Source organism: Callithrix jacchus, chromosome 11, assembly GCF_049354715.1.
Source record: "Callithrix jacchus isolate 240 chromosome 11, calJac240_pri, whole genome shotgun sequence".
Taxonomy (NCBI): domain Eukaryota; kingdom Metazoa; phylum Chordata; class Mammalia; order Primates; family Cebidae; genus Callithrix; species Callithrix jacchus.
This window is the reverse complement of record NC_133512.1, coordinates 78,961,130-78,978,247: the sequence shown is the minus strand read 5'-3', so window position 1 is coordinate 78,978,247 and position 17,118 is coordinate 78,961,130. Positions and strand designations below refer to the sequence as shown.

Below are 17,118 nucleotides of genomic sequence, written 5' to 3'. Positions count from 1 at the left end.
CACCATCTCAAAAAAGAGTACTTCAAATAGAGTTGTCCCTTGAGGCGTTTGGGCTGGATGGGATTTCCCCTAAGAGGGTGGAGAGAACTGGGCTTGAGTTACAATTACACTGTGCACTACTTCTCCTACACCACATTTTTATCCGAGAAAGTAGATGTCAAGGGAATCTTTTGAGGCAAAAGGAAGTCACAGAAGTATGCAGTCTGAGGGCATAAAGGGGAATCTCACATCTTTGTTTTCGTAAAGGGAGGGAGGGGCTCCCTTTGAGCTTTTTCCCCCCATGAGCTAGTAACAGCTGAGCTGCTGATTACTGGGGTAGCTAGGACCCCTGAAGTTTGAAGCTCAGAATTGTACCTAACCCGCTATGCGCTAGAAATGGTCCTAGTCACACTTTTGAATATTTTACAAGTGTCCATGCCAGTAGTGTGACTAGAACATAGCTAACATTTAAATGCTTACTGAGTACCAGGAACAGGGCTCAGCAGGTTACATTAAATTGTCACAATAAGCCTACAAGGGGAATATCCCTTTGTTAGAAAAAGTTGCCCAAGATAATTACAGCTAGAGAGCGGTAGTAGAGCTAGGACCAATCCATTGTCTTCGCCACAACTCTTCCTGTCTCTCTCTCCTCGAATGTTGTGAAGTGACTTCAAATCTAGTTTATTAACCTGAATCTGTGAAATCTGGGGTTTAATCAGTGAAGAAATGTACTTGTATCAGTAAATGTCATCTCAGTCTTCATAACTTCAGAGGATTAAAAAAAAATTATTACAACATCAAATTCAGTGAATACTCCTCTTTATCTCTTCATTTGTTAACACAGTAGTCTTACCCATCTCCTGGAAGGTTTGTGAATCTGGGAGTGGGGAGAGAGGAGATTGTCTGGGGGAATTACCAGCATTTAGTACTCCAGGAGACAGATAATAGATGTTACAGGATGCATTGAGTGTGGGATAGCCCCTCATAATGAAGAACTCTTCCACCCAAAATACCAAGATTTCTCCCTTTCAGAAATTCTGAGCTGCTCATCCACAAAATGCAAGTAATGAATCCTTCCACAAGAAATTGAAGGTACTTTGCCCAGTTAGGGTGCATAAACCATTTGTAAAATTCCATTCTAGTTCAATTCCAACTGGAATTACTTTTGCATTCATTTCTCCTTCTCCTTTTTTTTGCCAAGTTCAAATACAATCAAACTGTTCACTTAATCTTACTTTTTGGAGCAAATCTATGGCAATTACTCTTCCATGACTAGGAAATAGGAAGGAGGGGATCACATTAAAAAAACAGTTTGTTCTGTTCCTGGCAGATTCATAGAGTACAGATGTCCCTGGGCTAAACTGTTGGCTGTGTTGGTCCAAGGGTTTGATAAATATCTCTCTCAGAAGTCACACTGATTGCTTTGTTTATTATAACCTTTAGTCAGCTGATGCAAGTGGACTGAAATTCATTACACTTCACAGATATGCTTTATTAGCTTGGATAATTAGTTTGATAAAAATAAAGTATTGACTGTAAAGTTGACTTCTCTTCATGATAAAAATCTTTAACATTCTTAATACAGATTCATTCCTTGCCTCTGAACATTCATTCCTTGCTTCTAAATTGTGAAATGATATTTTAAGGACTTGAGTCTGATTGAATAGGAACAGGTTATATGGTCCAAAATGGTTGAATGTTCCAGTAATAGCTGTAGCTAACATTTATTGCCATTTAAACTTCACAACAACCTTATGAGGTAGGTAACATCATTATTCCTGTTTTATGTAGTTGCACTGAGATGATAGCAAGGAAAGTATTTCTTGACTGCTTTCTCGATATCAATGGGAATTCATAAACCATATCATTAACATGTCTATATAGCAATCTTTCCAGAATTATCTAGAATTACAAATACTTCAACATCCTTTCAGCTACTGTATTCTAATCTACATCACATTTAAATATTTGATGAGTATTATTTAGGCAATTTTCAAATATAAAACCAAAACAAATATACCCATCTAACGGAATAATAAAATAGTTAACAATAGCTACTTGGTAGTGCTTTTTTTTTTTTTTTTACTTTTAGGTGTAGAGGTACATTTGAAGGTTTTGTTACACAGCTAAAATCGTGTCACATGGGTTTGTTGTACAGATTATTTCATCACCCAGGTATTAATCCCAGTACCGATTAATTATCTTTTCTCCTTTCTCCCACCCTCCCCCATCAAACAGACCCCAGGTGTCTGTTGTTTCCTTCTTTGTGTTCATGAGTTCTCATCATTTAGCTCCCACTTATAAGTGATAACATGGTATTAGGTTTTCTGTTCCTGCATTAGTTTGCTAAGCATAATAGCCTTCACCTCCATCCATATTCCCACAAAAGAAATGATCTCATTCTTTTTTATGGCTGCATAGTATTCCATGGTGTATATGTACCACATTTTTCTTCATCCAATCTGTCATTGGTGGGCATTTATGTTGATTCCATGTCTTTGCTACTGTGAATAGGGTAGCACTCTTTCTTATGGCATACACTACTACTGGCTGTGTTTGCAAAAGGTAAAGTGATTAACAACAATCCAAAATTCTGTCCAATTATCTGAGAAGAAAAGAAGGCTATATCATCTTATATTGCATTGTATGCCCGACATACATTGGTCCAGAAAAGTATTTAATGTAGTATTTTAATTAAATTGGCTATCAAAGTAATTTTCAAAGAACATGAATGCAATTAAAAGCCTATACCTTGACCAAGCAACATAATACTAAAAAGGAAAAAAAAAAAAAACACCACCAAATGTTCTATGTCAAGATATATGTGTCAGTTATATGAATACACATTGACCTGTATGAATCTTGAAAAAGCAAGTGTCTTTCATTCTGTTTTGTATATTTGGACCACATTTTTTAAAGTGTTCTAAGAGAACAGTCATTGTGCTTTTGTATTTATGGTAACATATGAACACTCTAGGAAATTCTTAATCAAAAGTTTTTCAAATTGAAAAAGTTAAAGCCAGTGTAATTTATACCTCACTCTGCCTTTCATATCTCGTCTTAAAAACACAAGTTTTTGAAAATAATGCCAGCAGAATTAAGAGTCATTTAAAATTGCATTTCTTTTCTATTTCTTAATCATTGAAACCACAGTCTGGTAAATCACAGGTGCTGTTATTTTGCTAGTTTTGAATGAACACATTTAGTATCAGGATACAGTTAATCCATACGCATCTAAACATGCACTTAAGCTTCCATTTCCTATGTTGAATTGTGTGAAAAAATGCCCAAAGCTGACACTCAAAAACTGTAGAAGTGATGAAACTTTATGTTCATATATAATGCAAATATCTGTTTTTTATATACATAGAGTTCAGAGGTTTTGGTGAGGTTTAGATAGTATAGAATTTTGATATATGCTTTTACCATTTTTTGAGCATGGGAAAGTAGCTATGTCCTAATCTGGTATATGTCTGCAGTAGTCCCCAGGAAAATCATGCCACATCGGGTTTATCACAAGCATAATCAAGCTCAAGTGAGAATAAGAGCTCAACTCCAACCCTCTTCTGAGTGATTTTCACAACCAAAGAGCTACTTTAAAAAATAAAAAAAGTATCTTATATGCAGCAGAACGTTCAGCCCAGCAATACTTTCAATATTAAAAACATATACCTAAAACTATTATATTTGATTCTTTATGAAATTTAAGAGCAAAAGGAGAGAAAGTCCTCACTGGGCAGTAAAAAATGGAAATTGCATAGTTTTCTTTGTTTTTAGGTAATTATGTTATGCATACTCAACTCAACTTGCCATATGCTGCTTAGAAATACTTCACAGCTTGTAGCTTGCTGCTATTATAGATACATTATAAGTCCTTAATACTTTTCTTAACTGAATTTTGGGCTTAACTGAATCGTCTGCCTTACACAATTATAGGGATATGGGAGAAATGAAAATCCTTTAAAATGTACTTTTTGAAAGAATTTCAAGATACAAAAATTGGGCTTTTCCCTTGTATTGGTAAGGAGAATCACAACTGGGACCATTTTCCTGAGTGTGAGCTGGGAGACTACACAATAGAAATTGCGTATTTCCTTTCACCTAATGCCTATAGTAAATTTCATTCATACTGTTTGTAGCTCTTGTATCTTGACAGGGACTCAGTACAGCCCTTCTGGGCACTGAATAAAAGGTTTCTTTTGTTTAAAAGTGAGCTTTGAAAAATCTTTTTGACCAATATCTTCCAATTCTATAGCAGATGCGTTTGTTATACAGATTATTTCATCACCCAGGTATTAAGCCCAGTACCCAATAACTATCTTTTCTGCTCCTCTCCCTCCTCCCACCCTTCACCCTCCCAGTGTCTGTTGTTTCTGTCTTTGTGTTCATAAGTTCTCATCATTTAGCTCCCACTTGTAAGTGATAACATGTGGTATTTGATTTTCTGTTCTTGCATTAGTTTGCTAAGGACAATAGCCTCCAGGTCCATCCATGTTCCGGCAAAAGACGTTATCTCATTCCTTTTTATGGCTGCATAGTATTCCTTCTAATTTGGAATCTTCATTTTGTCAGATTGAATCTTTTCATTGGGCTACCTTGTTGAATAGATAAAGGAACACCATCTTTTAGTAAATTCATGGTCAAGGGAGCTCTGTACCTCTAGTGGACAATAACTATAGTAGTACATTTCTATACAGCACTTATTTATTGCTGTGTATGGCGTTATTTTCAAAAGCATCTTCAAATATGCTTCCTCATTTGGTCTAACAACTATGCTGTGGATTTGGCAAAGCTAGCATTGTTATCCCACAAGTAACTTCTGAAAAATATGGCACTGAAAAATTGAAAGGTTTGTATGAGTTTACCCTGTTACATTTGATGACTTGGGTCATAGGGTTCACAGTCCAGGATTCTTTCCACTGCTTTTCAAATAATAGTTGAGGATGGTGGGATTGAATGCAATTAATAGATTTTGTTCATGGTGGTGGTTTGTATTCTTTCTCCGTGGTATCATACAAGAGGTGTGTTTCTGTAAGATTTATTATACTTTTAGATTTCTGAAATGGAAATATCACATAAATTACATTTGTTAAGTGCCCATTTGTATCATTAAACTGACTTTGTGAGATTTCAGTACAGTATATCAAAGAATTTGTCCTCCAAAGAGTCTATGAATAGCTTGTTGGCAGGAAAATACAACAATATAGTGAATGATATCCCGTACATTTTAGAAGTACACAAATTGTCTTTGTGTTGCTGTGACAGAATACTACAGTCTGGGTAATTTATAAGGAAAGGAAATGTCTTATTATTCTGAATGCGGGGAAGTCCAAGGTCCAGGAGCTTGCATCTGGCAAGGGCCTCCTTGCTGCATCATCTCATGGTGGAAGGCAGAAGGGCAAGAAAGCATGAGAAAGAGATCCAAACTCAATTTATAACAAACTTACTCTTACAATAACTACATTCACTTTTGAGGACAGAGCCCTCATGACCTAGATACCCCTTATTAGCATCCCTCCCCCATTGCATTGGGAATTATTTTCAGCCCATGAAGTTTGGGGGACCATTCAAACCACAGCACGAAGGGAACAAATTGAGTTTGATTGTTGTCCAGTTTTTATCTAGTTTCTCTAAAGTCCCTCATCAGAGCCCATGAGAAGTAACAAGTTTTGTGTTAAATATTTAAAACGTATATTTTCTGTCTTGCCTTGACAAATATATCATCATGAAGACCTAGAAATCCAGGTTCGAATTTAGAATTTTTAGACTCTTCAGAATTCTGTGCTAGAATGCAGTGATATGGAAACAGCCAGCCCATGGCCCACCCAACTTAGTCCTGAACCTTCAAAGGCTTCAAGCAAACCCACAAACAAGTTACATCCACATCCTGCAAACCATCCCCACACCCTTAGATCAGCTGTCTATAAGGCTTCCAGTTGTGTATACCAGCAGAGCAGCCCACCGTCTGGAATGTGAGGAAGGAGCTTTTGCAAGTCCCCATGGAATTCTTGGATCCCAGGTACCCAGATATGTTCTAGAAGAAGATGGTAGCATAACCTCTAGGAGGGTCAGAACAGGGCTTTCTTAAACCACAGGGTCCAGGGTAGAGCAAGGCTTTCAAAAATACTGAATTTGCTTTTATCTTATGAATTTCTGACATTTAAAAATATTGGAATACCTTGTATCCATTAGGATGGCTACTCTCCAAAACAAAACAAACAAAATAACAAGTGTTGACGAGGATGTGGAGAATTTGGAACCGTTGTGCACAGTTGGTGTACAATGTAAAACGGTGCAGCCGCTTTGGAAAACAATATGGTGGTTCCTTAACAAATTTAAAATATCATAACCATATGATCTAGCAATCTCACCTTGGGTATGTATCCCCAAAAACTGCATGCAGGATTTTGGAGAGATAGTCATATCCCCATGTTCAAAGCAGCATTATTCATAAGAGTCAAAAGGTGAAAGCAATTAAGTGTCCATCAACAGATGAATGGATTAACAAAATGTGATATTATTAAATAGGAAATTTGGACACATGCTATGACATGGATGAACCTTGAGGACATTATGCTAAGTGAAATAAACATCACAAAAAGACGAATACTGTATGATTCCACTTATATGAGCTACTTAGAGCAGTCAAATCCATAGAGGAAGTAGATTGGCAGTCATAGAGCCCAGAGGAAGAGGGGAATGTGGAGTCTGTTGTTTAGTAGCTATAGAGTTTCAGTTTCACAAGATAAAAAGTCTGGAGATGAAAGGTAGTGATGGTTGCATAACAATGTGAGTGTACTCAACACTACTAAACTGTACATTTAAAAATGGTTAAGTTGGAAGATTTTATGTTATGTGTATTTGACCACAATTTCAAAAATATATTGAAAACACTTTAAAAACTTAAAATGTATTAGTTTATTATAATAAACTAATAATTTTATAATTTGTCATAAAATTAATAAATTATAATAGTTTGTAATTTATTAATAAATTATAAATTTATTAATCGGTTTAAACTTAAAATTTAATGCTTAAAACATAAACAGAAGTACAATGTCAGTCTGTATTAATCTAAGATCCTTTTTCTGTTTTAAAATGAATTAAAACAGCCAACTAAGAAAGCTTCTGATTAAACCATTCATTTATACTCAAGAGTATTATTTCTTTTTCTTTTCCTTTTTTCTTTTTTTTTAGTAGAGATGGGGTTTCACCATGTTAGCCAGGATGGTCTCGAACTCCTGACCTCAGGTGATCCACCCACCTAGGCCTCCCAAAGTGCTGGGATTACAGACGTGAGCCACTGTGCCCAGCTGCTTAAGAGTATTATTTCTGAAGCCACTTCCTTTCTTCCCTCCACAGTGAATTCATCTTCATTGCACCTGTTGTCAGTTCCCCACTTAAGCCAGTAATGAAGAGTGCATATCAAGAGTGTTTCTCAGTATCTCTGTTTTCCAGAGCTGTAATTCCCTGCCCTTGATGACCTCATCTGCAATGGCTGATTGCACACTGACCTTGTCTAGTCTTAAATCCATGTAGCAGAACCTTTGTACATTCTTGTAGACAGAAACTGTAGGAACAGATGGAGAAGTTGGCTACAGGAACATAGTTATTATCACTGAAAATGTTCCTCCTCTTTCCAACTTGGTTCCCCAAGCATGGGGGTGGGTTGAGCCAAGCAGAAGATCTTAGTGACTCATAAGCTCCCAGAGAAGAAATCCGCATATAGCAGCCACGAAGGTCACGTTTTCCTCCTATTTCTTGAGCATCACATCTTTTCAATAGGTGTAGGGATGCTGTGTTGCTAAGCATCAGGCAAGGGATGGGCTTCAAATTTCTGGTTTCTGTTTGACACGTGCCCAAATGGCACCAGAGTGGCAAATAGAATTCTGTGGTGGTTTGGCAGATGGTGATGAGAAGCATGGGAGAGCAACTGGTGTTTTGCATCTGTGGAAACTTTCCATTGCTTACTGGTCAGCTGATGTATGAAGCTGCACATCCTAATACTTACATATTATAAATTCATAACCACATATCCTATTATCCATAGTGGGTAATAATCACCCACTGTGAGGCTCTAAGAAGTATGGGCCAGCTGAGACTGTGGCTGGCATCCAAGAGGGAAAAGGACCAGCTCTGGGTAGGGCACAGTGAATGGTCAACCCAGGCCTAGCTATAGAAGCTCAGTGTGACTCTGGGGTATGGAGCTAAGAGCTGCTGAGGTTAACTTCGGTCAAGTCATACCGATGACTTATCTGTCCTACAAATGATTCTTTATCCAGCACCATATCTGCTTTTGAGTTCATTCATATAGCTGTGGCAAGATTCAGATGCTTTTGGGCTGAAGGACTGAGAGCCTCAGTTCCTCACATGCTGTTGGCCAAGGGATCTCCTCATGAGTTCCTTGCCATGAGAGCCTTCCTTTCCATATGGCAGCTTACAACATGGCAGCAGTCTTCCCTCCAAGCAAGTAAGCAAAAGAGCAAGACAGCAAGACAGAAACCAGAATGATCTGAAACCCAATATAGGAAGTGACATCCCACTACATTTGCCATATTCTGATAGTTAGAATAGAGTCACTAGGTCTAGTATCAACGGGAGGAGATTACACACAAGGAAGAATACCAAGAGAAGAATGTCACTGAGAACCAGTTTAGAAAGTCTCCCATTATAACAACTATGCTTTCTGACACTATTGGGGTATAATACCCTTTCAAATAGAAGGGCTTTAAAAACTACTGCATTTGCCACATGCCTATCAGAAATTTAATGCATGTTGCCCAGCCATAGCCTATTATATTAAGATAATGATTACACTTGTATAAGCTCATCTTCTAGCAAACCTGTTATACTACTGTAGGATTTTTTATTTTATTTTATTGTTGTTACTTTTTATTGCTCCAAACATTCTTACTAGAATTCAGCCAGATTTTATCTATCTGAGTTTTACTAGAGGAGCCAAAAAAATACTCCTGGTTACCACCAGAATCATAAAATGACACAGCTGAAAAAGAATTTCTGTGTTCACTGAGCCCCTTTCTTTTTACAGCAAAGCAGCAGGCTCATTACTAACACTGCTGGGTCCATGTTGGGTTTTGCTGAATTCAACATTAGGTTTTAGGACAGGACCAGTGATATTGCCACCCCTGGGAGCCCTGCAGCATGGATGTGGATTAAGAAAATTGAGATGAAAAATAAGGCAAGGTGTTAAAAAAAATGTGGAAGAGGAAAAGACGGGAGGGAGAACTCAGAAAAAGAGACAGGACTGCAGAAGTAGCCGAAGAGAGAAAGGCTAAAACGTATTCACTGCAGGTACCACCGGGGGGCTCCATGACTTTCTAATGTAGCTGTTTTAACAGTGACATTCTGATGTGTCCATCAAAATAATGAAACTTGGTGTGTTGTCATTGATAGGCAGCATGGTACAATGATTGGTTAAGACTTAACTTTGGAGTCTTAATGTGGAGCTTAATCCCATCTTTGCAGAGAGCTGTGAGAATCTGCAAGTTATCTGACTTTCCTTGCCTTATTTTCTAGATGGGGGATGATAACAGTGCCTACTGAATGGGATTTTTGTCAGAATGAGTTAATAAATGCAAAGTGTTTACAACAGTACTGAGCACATGGAAAATTCTATTATTATCATATGATGAGGGCACAGACCTTGTTCCCAGTCCTCGGCTGAGTTTGAAGATGGAATGAGGCTTGGTAATAGGGAGAGGATAAGGCTTAGGGATGGGAACAGGATAGCAGCAGTTAGGGTAAGAAGGTGAGTTGGGTGTACCACCAGCCAAATGCAGCCAAATCAAACTGCCTCATGCATCACCAAGCAAACCAAACAGACTGCATTAGAAAGTCTATGTGCCCACGCTGCCATCTTCTAATCGTAAAGCGTTTTTCTATCCCCACCTCCATGCTCCCTTCATTTAAGCTCCTCTTGCTGCCTCAGTTTGTTCTTCCTGTTGCTCATTCCCTCAGGAAACGAATCCCCAGCAATGTAGGGCTACAGGGCAATTGAAATAATAAGCTGGAAATTAGAACTATATACTAATTTTATATTATGGCAATTATTATGTAGCATCAAAGTTACTTATTTTTTCATTTGTTTTTTGAGATGGAGTCGCACTCTGTATCCCAGGCTGGAGTGCAGTGGTGCAATCCCGGCTCACTGCAACTTCTGCCTCCTGGGTTCAAGTAATGATTCTCCTGCCTCAGCCTCCCCAATAACTAGGATTACAGACACACACCACCCTGCCCAGCTAATTTTTATATTTTTAGTGGAGACGGGTTTCACCATGTTGGCCAGGCTGGTTTCGAACTCTGACCTCAAGTGATCTGCCCTACTCAGCCACCCAAAATGCTGAGATTACAGGCATGAGCTACCATGCCCGGCCAGAAGTTATTTAATTCAATTTTTTGTTTTGTACTCTCACTGTGGTTCCTATCTTCTCCAGAGCTTTTTCTTTTCTGGCTTTGTATTTTTATTCTAGCATGTATTTATATGACAGACATCTTATCAAACAATTACTGTTCAAACTAGAATTTGCTGAGCACCTATTATGTCCTAGATACTGTCCAGTGCTTTCTTACAATAACTGTATGCATTAAGTATTGTTATTCTATCTGTAAAGATAAGGGAAACTATACCTAGAGAAATCATCACTTGCATGAAAAAAAATGAGATTCTATTTATGTCCTTATTCTTTCAGCAACCCCCAATATCCTAAGTAGTCTCCCAGGCATCAGGACTAACGTGGACTTCACTAGGACCAAATATCGTCTGCTTCATCCTGGCCTCATGGACCACGACTAGAGCCTGAAGAGAAAGAATAATTCTAAGCAGAAGTTCAAGGAGTTGTTTAAGGAGCATCTTTATGAGACTGCAACACAGGAAGACACAAGCAATGCTGCTTCAGTGCCCAAGGGACAAATTACTACCCAGAACCCAGGCAAGAACTGAAGAGAGTAGGATGTCATTTTCCCACTTCACAGGTTTGCCCTGTGGGATTCGTTGGAAATAATGTGGACCAGAAATCAGTATTTCACAGTGGCCGGGGTGAAAGGGCAACCTTGGAAAACCAGAGTTGAAGGTAGAAGGACATGAGAAGGACAGGTAGGAAGACCCCAGGATTGTCACAACTACTGCAGTGGGGAAGGAACAGAGGCGCCCCAAGTCCTTTATACAGGGAGAAATGATGGAGTAGTGAGAGTTGATTATGGTTATCTGTGGCTTCATTTGTATTAAGGAGAAAATGGTTACAAAAAAATAAATAAGACAAATTGTCCCCAAAGAAGTGAAATTAAGAAGTGAAATTTTGTGGAGTCAGACAGGTAAACAGATCATTAAAAGGTGACCAGCACTACTATAATAAAAATTTACAGAGGAGGTAACAACCTAGTAAGGCTGTGAAGGATGAACGAGTTTGCCAAATGAAAAAGAAATGGACGAATATGCTAGCTAGGAGGAATCTCACAGGCAGCGGCTTAGAGTTACGGAAAATTGAGAAATAAGTTAGGAGCAGATTGTAAAGAGGCACACCAGGAGATCTGGAATTTACTTTGTAGGCAATAGAGAACCAGCCCACCAGCCCAGACTTTCAAGTAAGGGGATCATGGAATCTTTTTTTAGGGAGAAGGTATTTTAGAGGAAAATTTGGACAATTAGTTGAGAGGTGCAAGGTACCCACCTGAATGGCAGTTGGGGAAGAACGAGAGTCAGAAGAGCCACTGAAGGGACTGAGGAAATCACGTGTGCAATGACCCAGCAGCTAGAGATAATAGCACTGGTTCAGGAACTGAGGGAGGCTCTGTGAAGCCAGAGCACAGGTGGCTGGAGAAGGAGGAGGAGAGGATGGCGGTAGAAGGAGAAGGAAAAGAAGGCTAGTCACTTGCGTTTGGATACTGTGAGCTGAGGGGGCAAGTTCAAACTGAAGTTAGAGCATGGGGGTTGTCAGGACCTTGAAGTATGAATCGGTTTCTTTTTCATTCCTGAATCTTGCCCTAGCACCTTGGAGGCTGGGGGTGGAGGAGGAGGCCGTCGAGAAACGAGGACCTCGGGGTGGGGTGGGGTGGGGTGGTGAGAAGCTCAAAGAATTAGAATTAGAGAGCTGAAGGAAGCAAGGCTCCGCTCACCCCACCAAGAGCTGGAATCTGCTGTAAATGGTAAAGTCGGATGATACCCAGCAGACAAGTTATTTGGTGTGCAGACCGGAGTAGATTACGGAGGACCTTATGGGTCAAGCTAAGGATCTTGGACACCATCCAGGACAGAGTGGATAATGGGCTCCAGAACCTGAACAATGTAGCATGCAATGGGTTTGCTCAAACACTACACAGTTAGAAAATCTTAATTCTCGATTTACGTTGCCAAAAAAAAAAAAAAAAAAAAAAAAAAAAAAAAAACAAAAAAAAACTCCATCATACTACCACATCTGGAAATAAGCAAATCCTAACTAACCCTATTTGCTGGGATCCGAAGATCTAATTTCTACCGCGGATAGATAGCATCTGCCTTATGCCGAAGGCCCTTTTTCTGGGGGATGTTTGGAAAGAACAGTTGCAAAAACAAAACAAAATAAAAAACCAAAAAAACACCCAATCTCAATCACCCCGATTGATGAATTTCGAAGAAAGTAAATGCTTTTTAAAAAAGAAAAAAACTAGAAGACACGGACCTCCCAGAGAAACCTAAACCCATGAGAGTGTCATTTAAAAACTACCCATTTTCTAGAATCTTTTGTAGCTAAATCCCAATCGCCCTAGTCCCGGAACACTCCCGGCCTCCGTCCCTGCCCCCCCGCCGCCACCGCCACACGCGCTGGCAGGCTGAGGGAGGTCGGCGGCGGCGCGGCCGCTCAGGTGAGGGGCCACCCAGTCCCTCGGGACGCCGGCAGCCGGAGCCCATTCACTGCCTTCTCAGCAGCAGGGCGGGGAAGAGGCGGGGGAGCCCGGGAGGAGTGCGGGGGAGGGGGACGGGAGGACGCGAAGGAGAGCCGGGAGGGGCAGAAGCACCGCGCGGGGAGCGGAGCTGAGAGGGCTAGAGCGGAGAGGGCGGGAGCGGCGGGGGCGCGCGCCGGCGCGGGGCCAGCCTCGCTTTGCCAGGGTCGCTGGCGGACGCGCGCGGCAGTCCGAGCCTTAGACGCGCGGGCGCGGGGGACAGCGCAGAGGCCGCCTGGCTGGAGCAGCCAGAGGGGACAGCTTCGTCGAGAAACGAGGACCTCGGCGGTCCACGGTCCTGGGCGGTCGCGCCAGAGCAGAGCGGTGGGCGCGGTGCGAGAACGTGAGTAGCTCCCAGAGCGTCTGGCGGCGACACTGGGTCCTGTTCGGGGGTGACGGCCGGAGCGGAGGAGGACGCGCGAGGCTGCTGCGTTGTCACTGGGACACCGGCGCGGGGTTCAGCTGAGCGCTCACCCGGCTGGCAGCGCTGCGGGAGGGGCGAAGCGGATCTCCAACTCCCTTCTGCCCTGCAGGCCCCCGACACTGCCGCGGGCGCCTAGAGGGAGCAGAGGGACCCGCGCCCGGGTGAGGGCACAGCTGAAATCCAGCAGCGCCGGCACCCACCACCCCCTCCGGTCTATGGCCAACTTCTGCTCCGCGCCCGCACCCCACGCTTTCCGGGAAGCCCTGCCGGGAGCTTTTTTGCTCGTGGGCAGTTGGGCATTGAGAGCCTGAGGGCCCGGCACGGCGGCTTCCCGGACCTGGACACGGAGGCGCGGGGCACGCCACATGCCGGCGGGGTGAGGAGCGCGGGGGCCGGGCCCGGAGCGCACTGGCGTCCGCCTGTTCCCGCCCCCGCGGACACATCTGGGCGTGGGCTTTGTTCCGAAGCGGCTACACCTGCGCCTACCGCCGAGTTCAGGGGGCGAGGCCGACTTCGCTTCTCTACTCTCGCTGCCTGGAGAGGGCTCGGGGAATCGAGGCGAAACGGGAGAGACACCGAGGACAGAAGGGTGGGGGCGCTTGCGGGGGCTTTGTCGGCCTTACAGGTGCTGGTCCCGGGCGTCCCCGTGCCCCGCCCTGCCTCCGAGGGCTGGAACTTGTCGGGGCTGGCGCGCTGGGCTCCGGCTGCCTGGCAAGATTGCCTTCTCTACCCAGGCTCTTTGCGGTGGGATCTGGCATCCGCTCCGCCTGGGATGCAGTGTTGAGCCAGGAGTGATTACTCGCCCTGGAGCATCCATCTCGCAGCGAGCGCCATCTGCGCCGTGCGCCGCCCCCGGCCCCTCCACGCTGCGCGGGTGGGCGCCGCCGCATCCTGGTCCCCGGCGGTTGGCCAGCTTAGCCACTCCCGGCCCGCATCTGCCAGAGTGCGGAGGGGGACGGGGTGTCGCGGTAGGGTGAGCCAGGGGGGAGTCATTCTCCTAGAGCTGTGTCCTCAGGGCAGCAAGCGCTGCCGGAGGGCTCCCCGGGCTCGGGGGCTGGCGAACAGGCCGCTGCCTCCCCCCACACCCATCGCCTCCCCTCCCGCCCTGCTCCCGGCCCGCAGCCACCTCTACGTCCCCTGGACGCTGAAGGGCGGCCCCTTCGTCGCGGGCACGGAGAGAGAGTGCCGAGCGATGGCGTTTCTTTCGCACCCCGCCTCTCTTCTGCCTTTTTCTTCGCACCAGGGGCTCCAGCCCTTGGCTACCGCCAGCGCAGAACTGTCCTGAGAGGGAAGCGTTCTTTTCCTTTCCGTGTCCCAGATGGTTAACGCTCAGAAGTGCGGGTCTAAGAGATTGAGCCCTTCCTTGCCCCAGGCTTTTGCAATAGGAGATGGAGCCAAATGTAATGGGGCAGGGGGCATTGGTTCTGCACCAGGAGCTCCCCCTGGGGTGGTCCTGGAAAGGAACACGGTAACCGCTAAATACAAACCTAGGAGACTGGGCTGCTTTATGGAACTGCATTATGCTAACCATGCCCTGCTGTTAAAATAATGTAATAATGGCAATACTTGCAGAAGTACTGAAATGGAATTTGGCAACTGATACTTTCTACTTTAGTGGTAATGATAGCCAACCGGTTTTGAAAGCTTTAGATTTACTGGACGCTTCACATGTTATGTGTATCACCTCATTTAGTTCTCACAACAACCGCATTTTAAAAATTAGGAAATTAAGGCTTAGAGAAGCCAAGTAACTTTCCCAAAGCCACACAGCTAGGAAGTAGGGGAGTGGGATTGCTTTTGTCCTTGTGCTTTACAATCCAAGACTGAGAATGTGGACTTTTCGCGACTTATCAGTTTAGGGGAAACCGAAACTGCTGCGTGTTCAAAACCAGGGAGATACATTACAAGCTCATTTAATTCTGAGCTCTGCAGAACTCACAGTAGCAGGCATTATTGTAATTCAGAGAATTGTATTGTGGAATAGCCTTTTATTTCCATATAACTCCTTTACATATTCCTTTATTCCTATTAACTTTTAAGTATGTAGCTATTAACCCACAATCCAACCCATTATATTCACTGGACTGTTCTTAGTAACCAAGGCCCTGCCCTCTGTGATTACATAGATGTTTCTGGCATATCATAAAGTTTAATAAAACTTTTATTAAAGAAAAGGCCCCCAGCCCCGAATGTTCTTTGTACACTGTTTTGACTACAAATGACTTACTCCTCAAATTAGATGTTGAGTTTGAATAGGACCCTAGTATCCAATCTTAGGAAAACATTTCTATTCCCTAAATATATAGAAGCTTATGGGGGCATTTATGAAGATACTTCATGTTAACTAGTAGAAAGGGAGAATTTGAACCAAAGTGAAATCAGCTGTTTCTGAAATAGCTTTTAGAATTATAATTAACTGATCAGTTGGAAAAATTGATTTTGCATTAATAAACTTACTGACTCATAGTTTTATTTCAACCTTCTTTTTATCTTATTACAGGAAAGTTGCTAAACATTTCACATAATCCAGGAACTTTAGAGCTATTAGAGGACTCAGGCAACATTGTATCTAACTAATGAGTTTCAAAACAACTACAGTAGGGCTCAGACTTGTAATGCAGGGTAGTGATGAGGTCTTTAGACTGAAGGCCATTGCCCTTATACCACATCATATTTGTTAATGCTGCAGTGACAGTGAATGGAAATCAAAGCGTCTTTGGAAATGATACTTCCTGTGAGGCCAGTATAACGATAATCGCTAGGTATAAGTGCTTCAGAAGTGTGAGGGGGCCCTGAGAACGTATACACCTGGGCTGTAGAAAATTTCAAGAATCATTTCAAATAATACTTTCATGCAGGTGTAATTTTTCTTGTATAACAGGTTGAATATAAATAGATCTACAGATTAATATTGTGGATGTAGAAAGAAGCTATTGAATGGAACTCCACAGGAAGCTTTTCTGGTAAAAAGATTTCATTCATTCATTCATTCATTCATTCATTCCTTAATAAATATTTACTGAGAGCATGGCTTACTGCACTAGGCAGTGGGGATATAGCTGTGAGCAAAACAGAATTTCTCTTCTTAGAAAGATTAATTCTAATTGTATCAGATGATACAATGTACATACTCTACACACAGATTTTTTTTTTCCACAAAAATCTTTTTTTTTTTTTTTTTTCGGTTTGGGCCGATGAACTTGCACAAACTGAACACAGTTACTTAACTAGCACTCAGATCAAGAACCAGTATAATGAACGTCTGACAAAGCCTCCTTGTGGCCCCTCCCAGTCCTTACCCCAAAGGGTAACCACTGAGGGACTGAGGCTTTTACCTGACAGTCTCACCATAAATCAGCAACTATTGGAATCTCATCTTCATTTTCAATGAGCACCTACCCTCTGAGAAGCTCAGTAACCCATAGCAAATGTAACTGGAATGTACAGATTCTAACATGTTCTCTAGGAAGTTTTGTGCATTTGAATCAAAAGAATGCTTTAGGTCAGTCTTCAACTGTTGCAATGATTGGTGAAAGTGATTTGAAAATTATTGAAAATTACTAAATACATTTAGATGCTCTTCTCCCTTAAAATGTTACACTTCCCTGCCTGAAGGAGCTCTTTCAGGGAACTTCCTGGCAGGTGAGGACAGAGTAGAGACCTGAATGCTAAGGGCAAAAATCCAGTGACTTATTTTATGTAAACATTTGACTGAGGCCGGTACGGTATCTTATGCCTGTAATCCCAGCACTTTGGGAGGCCAAGGCGGGTGGATCACG

At 42.5% G+C, this 17,118-nt stretch overlaps 2 protein-coding genes across 51 annotated transcripts in view; both read left to right on the top strand.

The window, feature by feature from the left end:
• PNPLA8 (patatin like domain 8, phospholipase A2) overlaps positions 1-11,270 on the top strand; it is a 78,669-nt gene extending 67,399 nt beyond the window's left edge. The window contains exon 10 of the mRNA XM_017975462.4: positions 10,689-11,270. Coding sequence (XP_017830951.1) covers positions 10,689-10,792 — 104 coding nt within the window. The 3' untranslated portion in view covers positions 10,793-11,270. The remainder of the gene's footprint in view (positions 1-10,688) is intronic.
• Positions 11,271-13,103: 1,833 nt separating this feature from the next.
• The window catches only part of NRCAM (neuronal cell adhesion molecule), a 336,778-nt gene continuing 332,763 nt past the window's right edge, over positions 13,104-17,118 (top strand). For all 50 annotated transcript variants that reach the window (XM_035254142.3, XM_078343186.1, XM_078343182.1 and 47 more), the window contains exon 1: positions 13,104-13,258. The gene's annotated coding sequence lies outside the window, so the exon portion shown is untranslated. The remainder of the gene's footprint in view (positions 13,259-17,118) is intronic.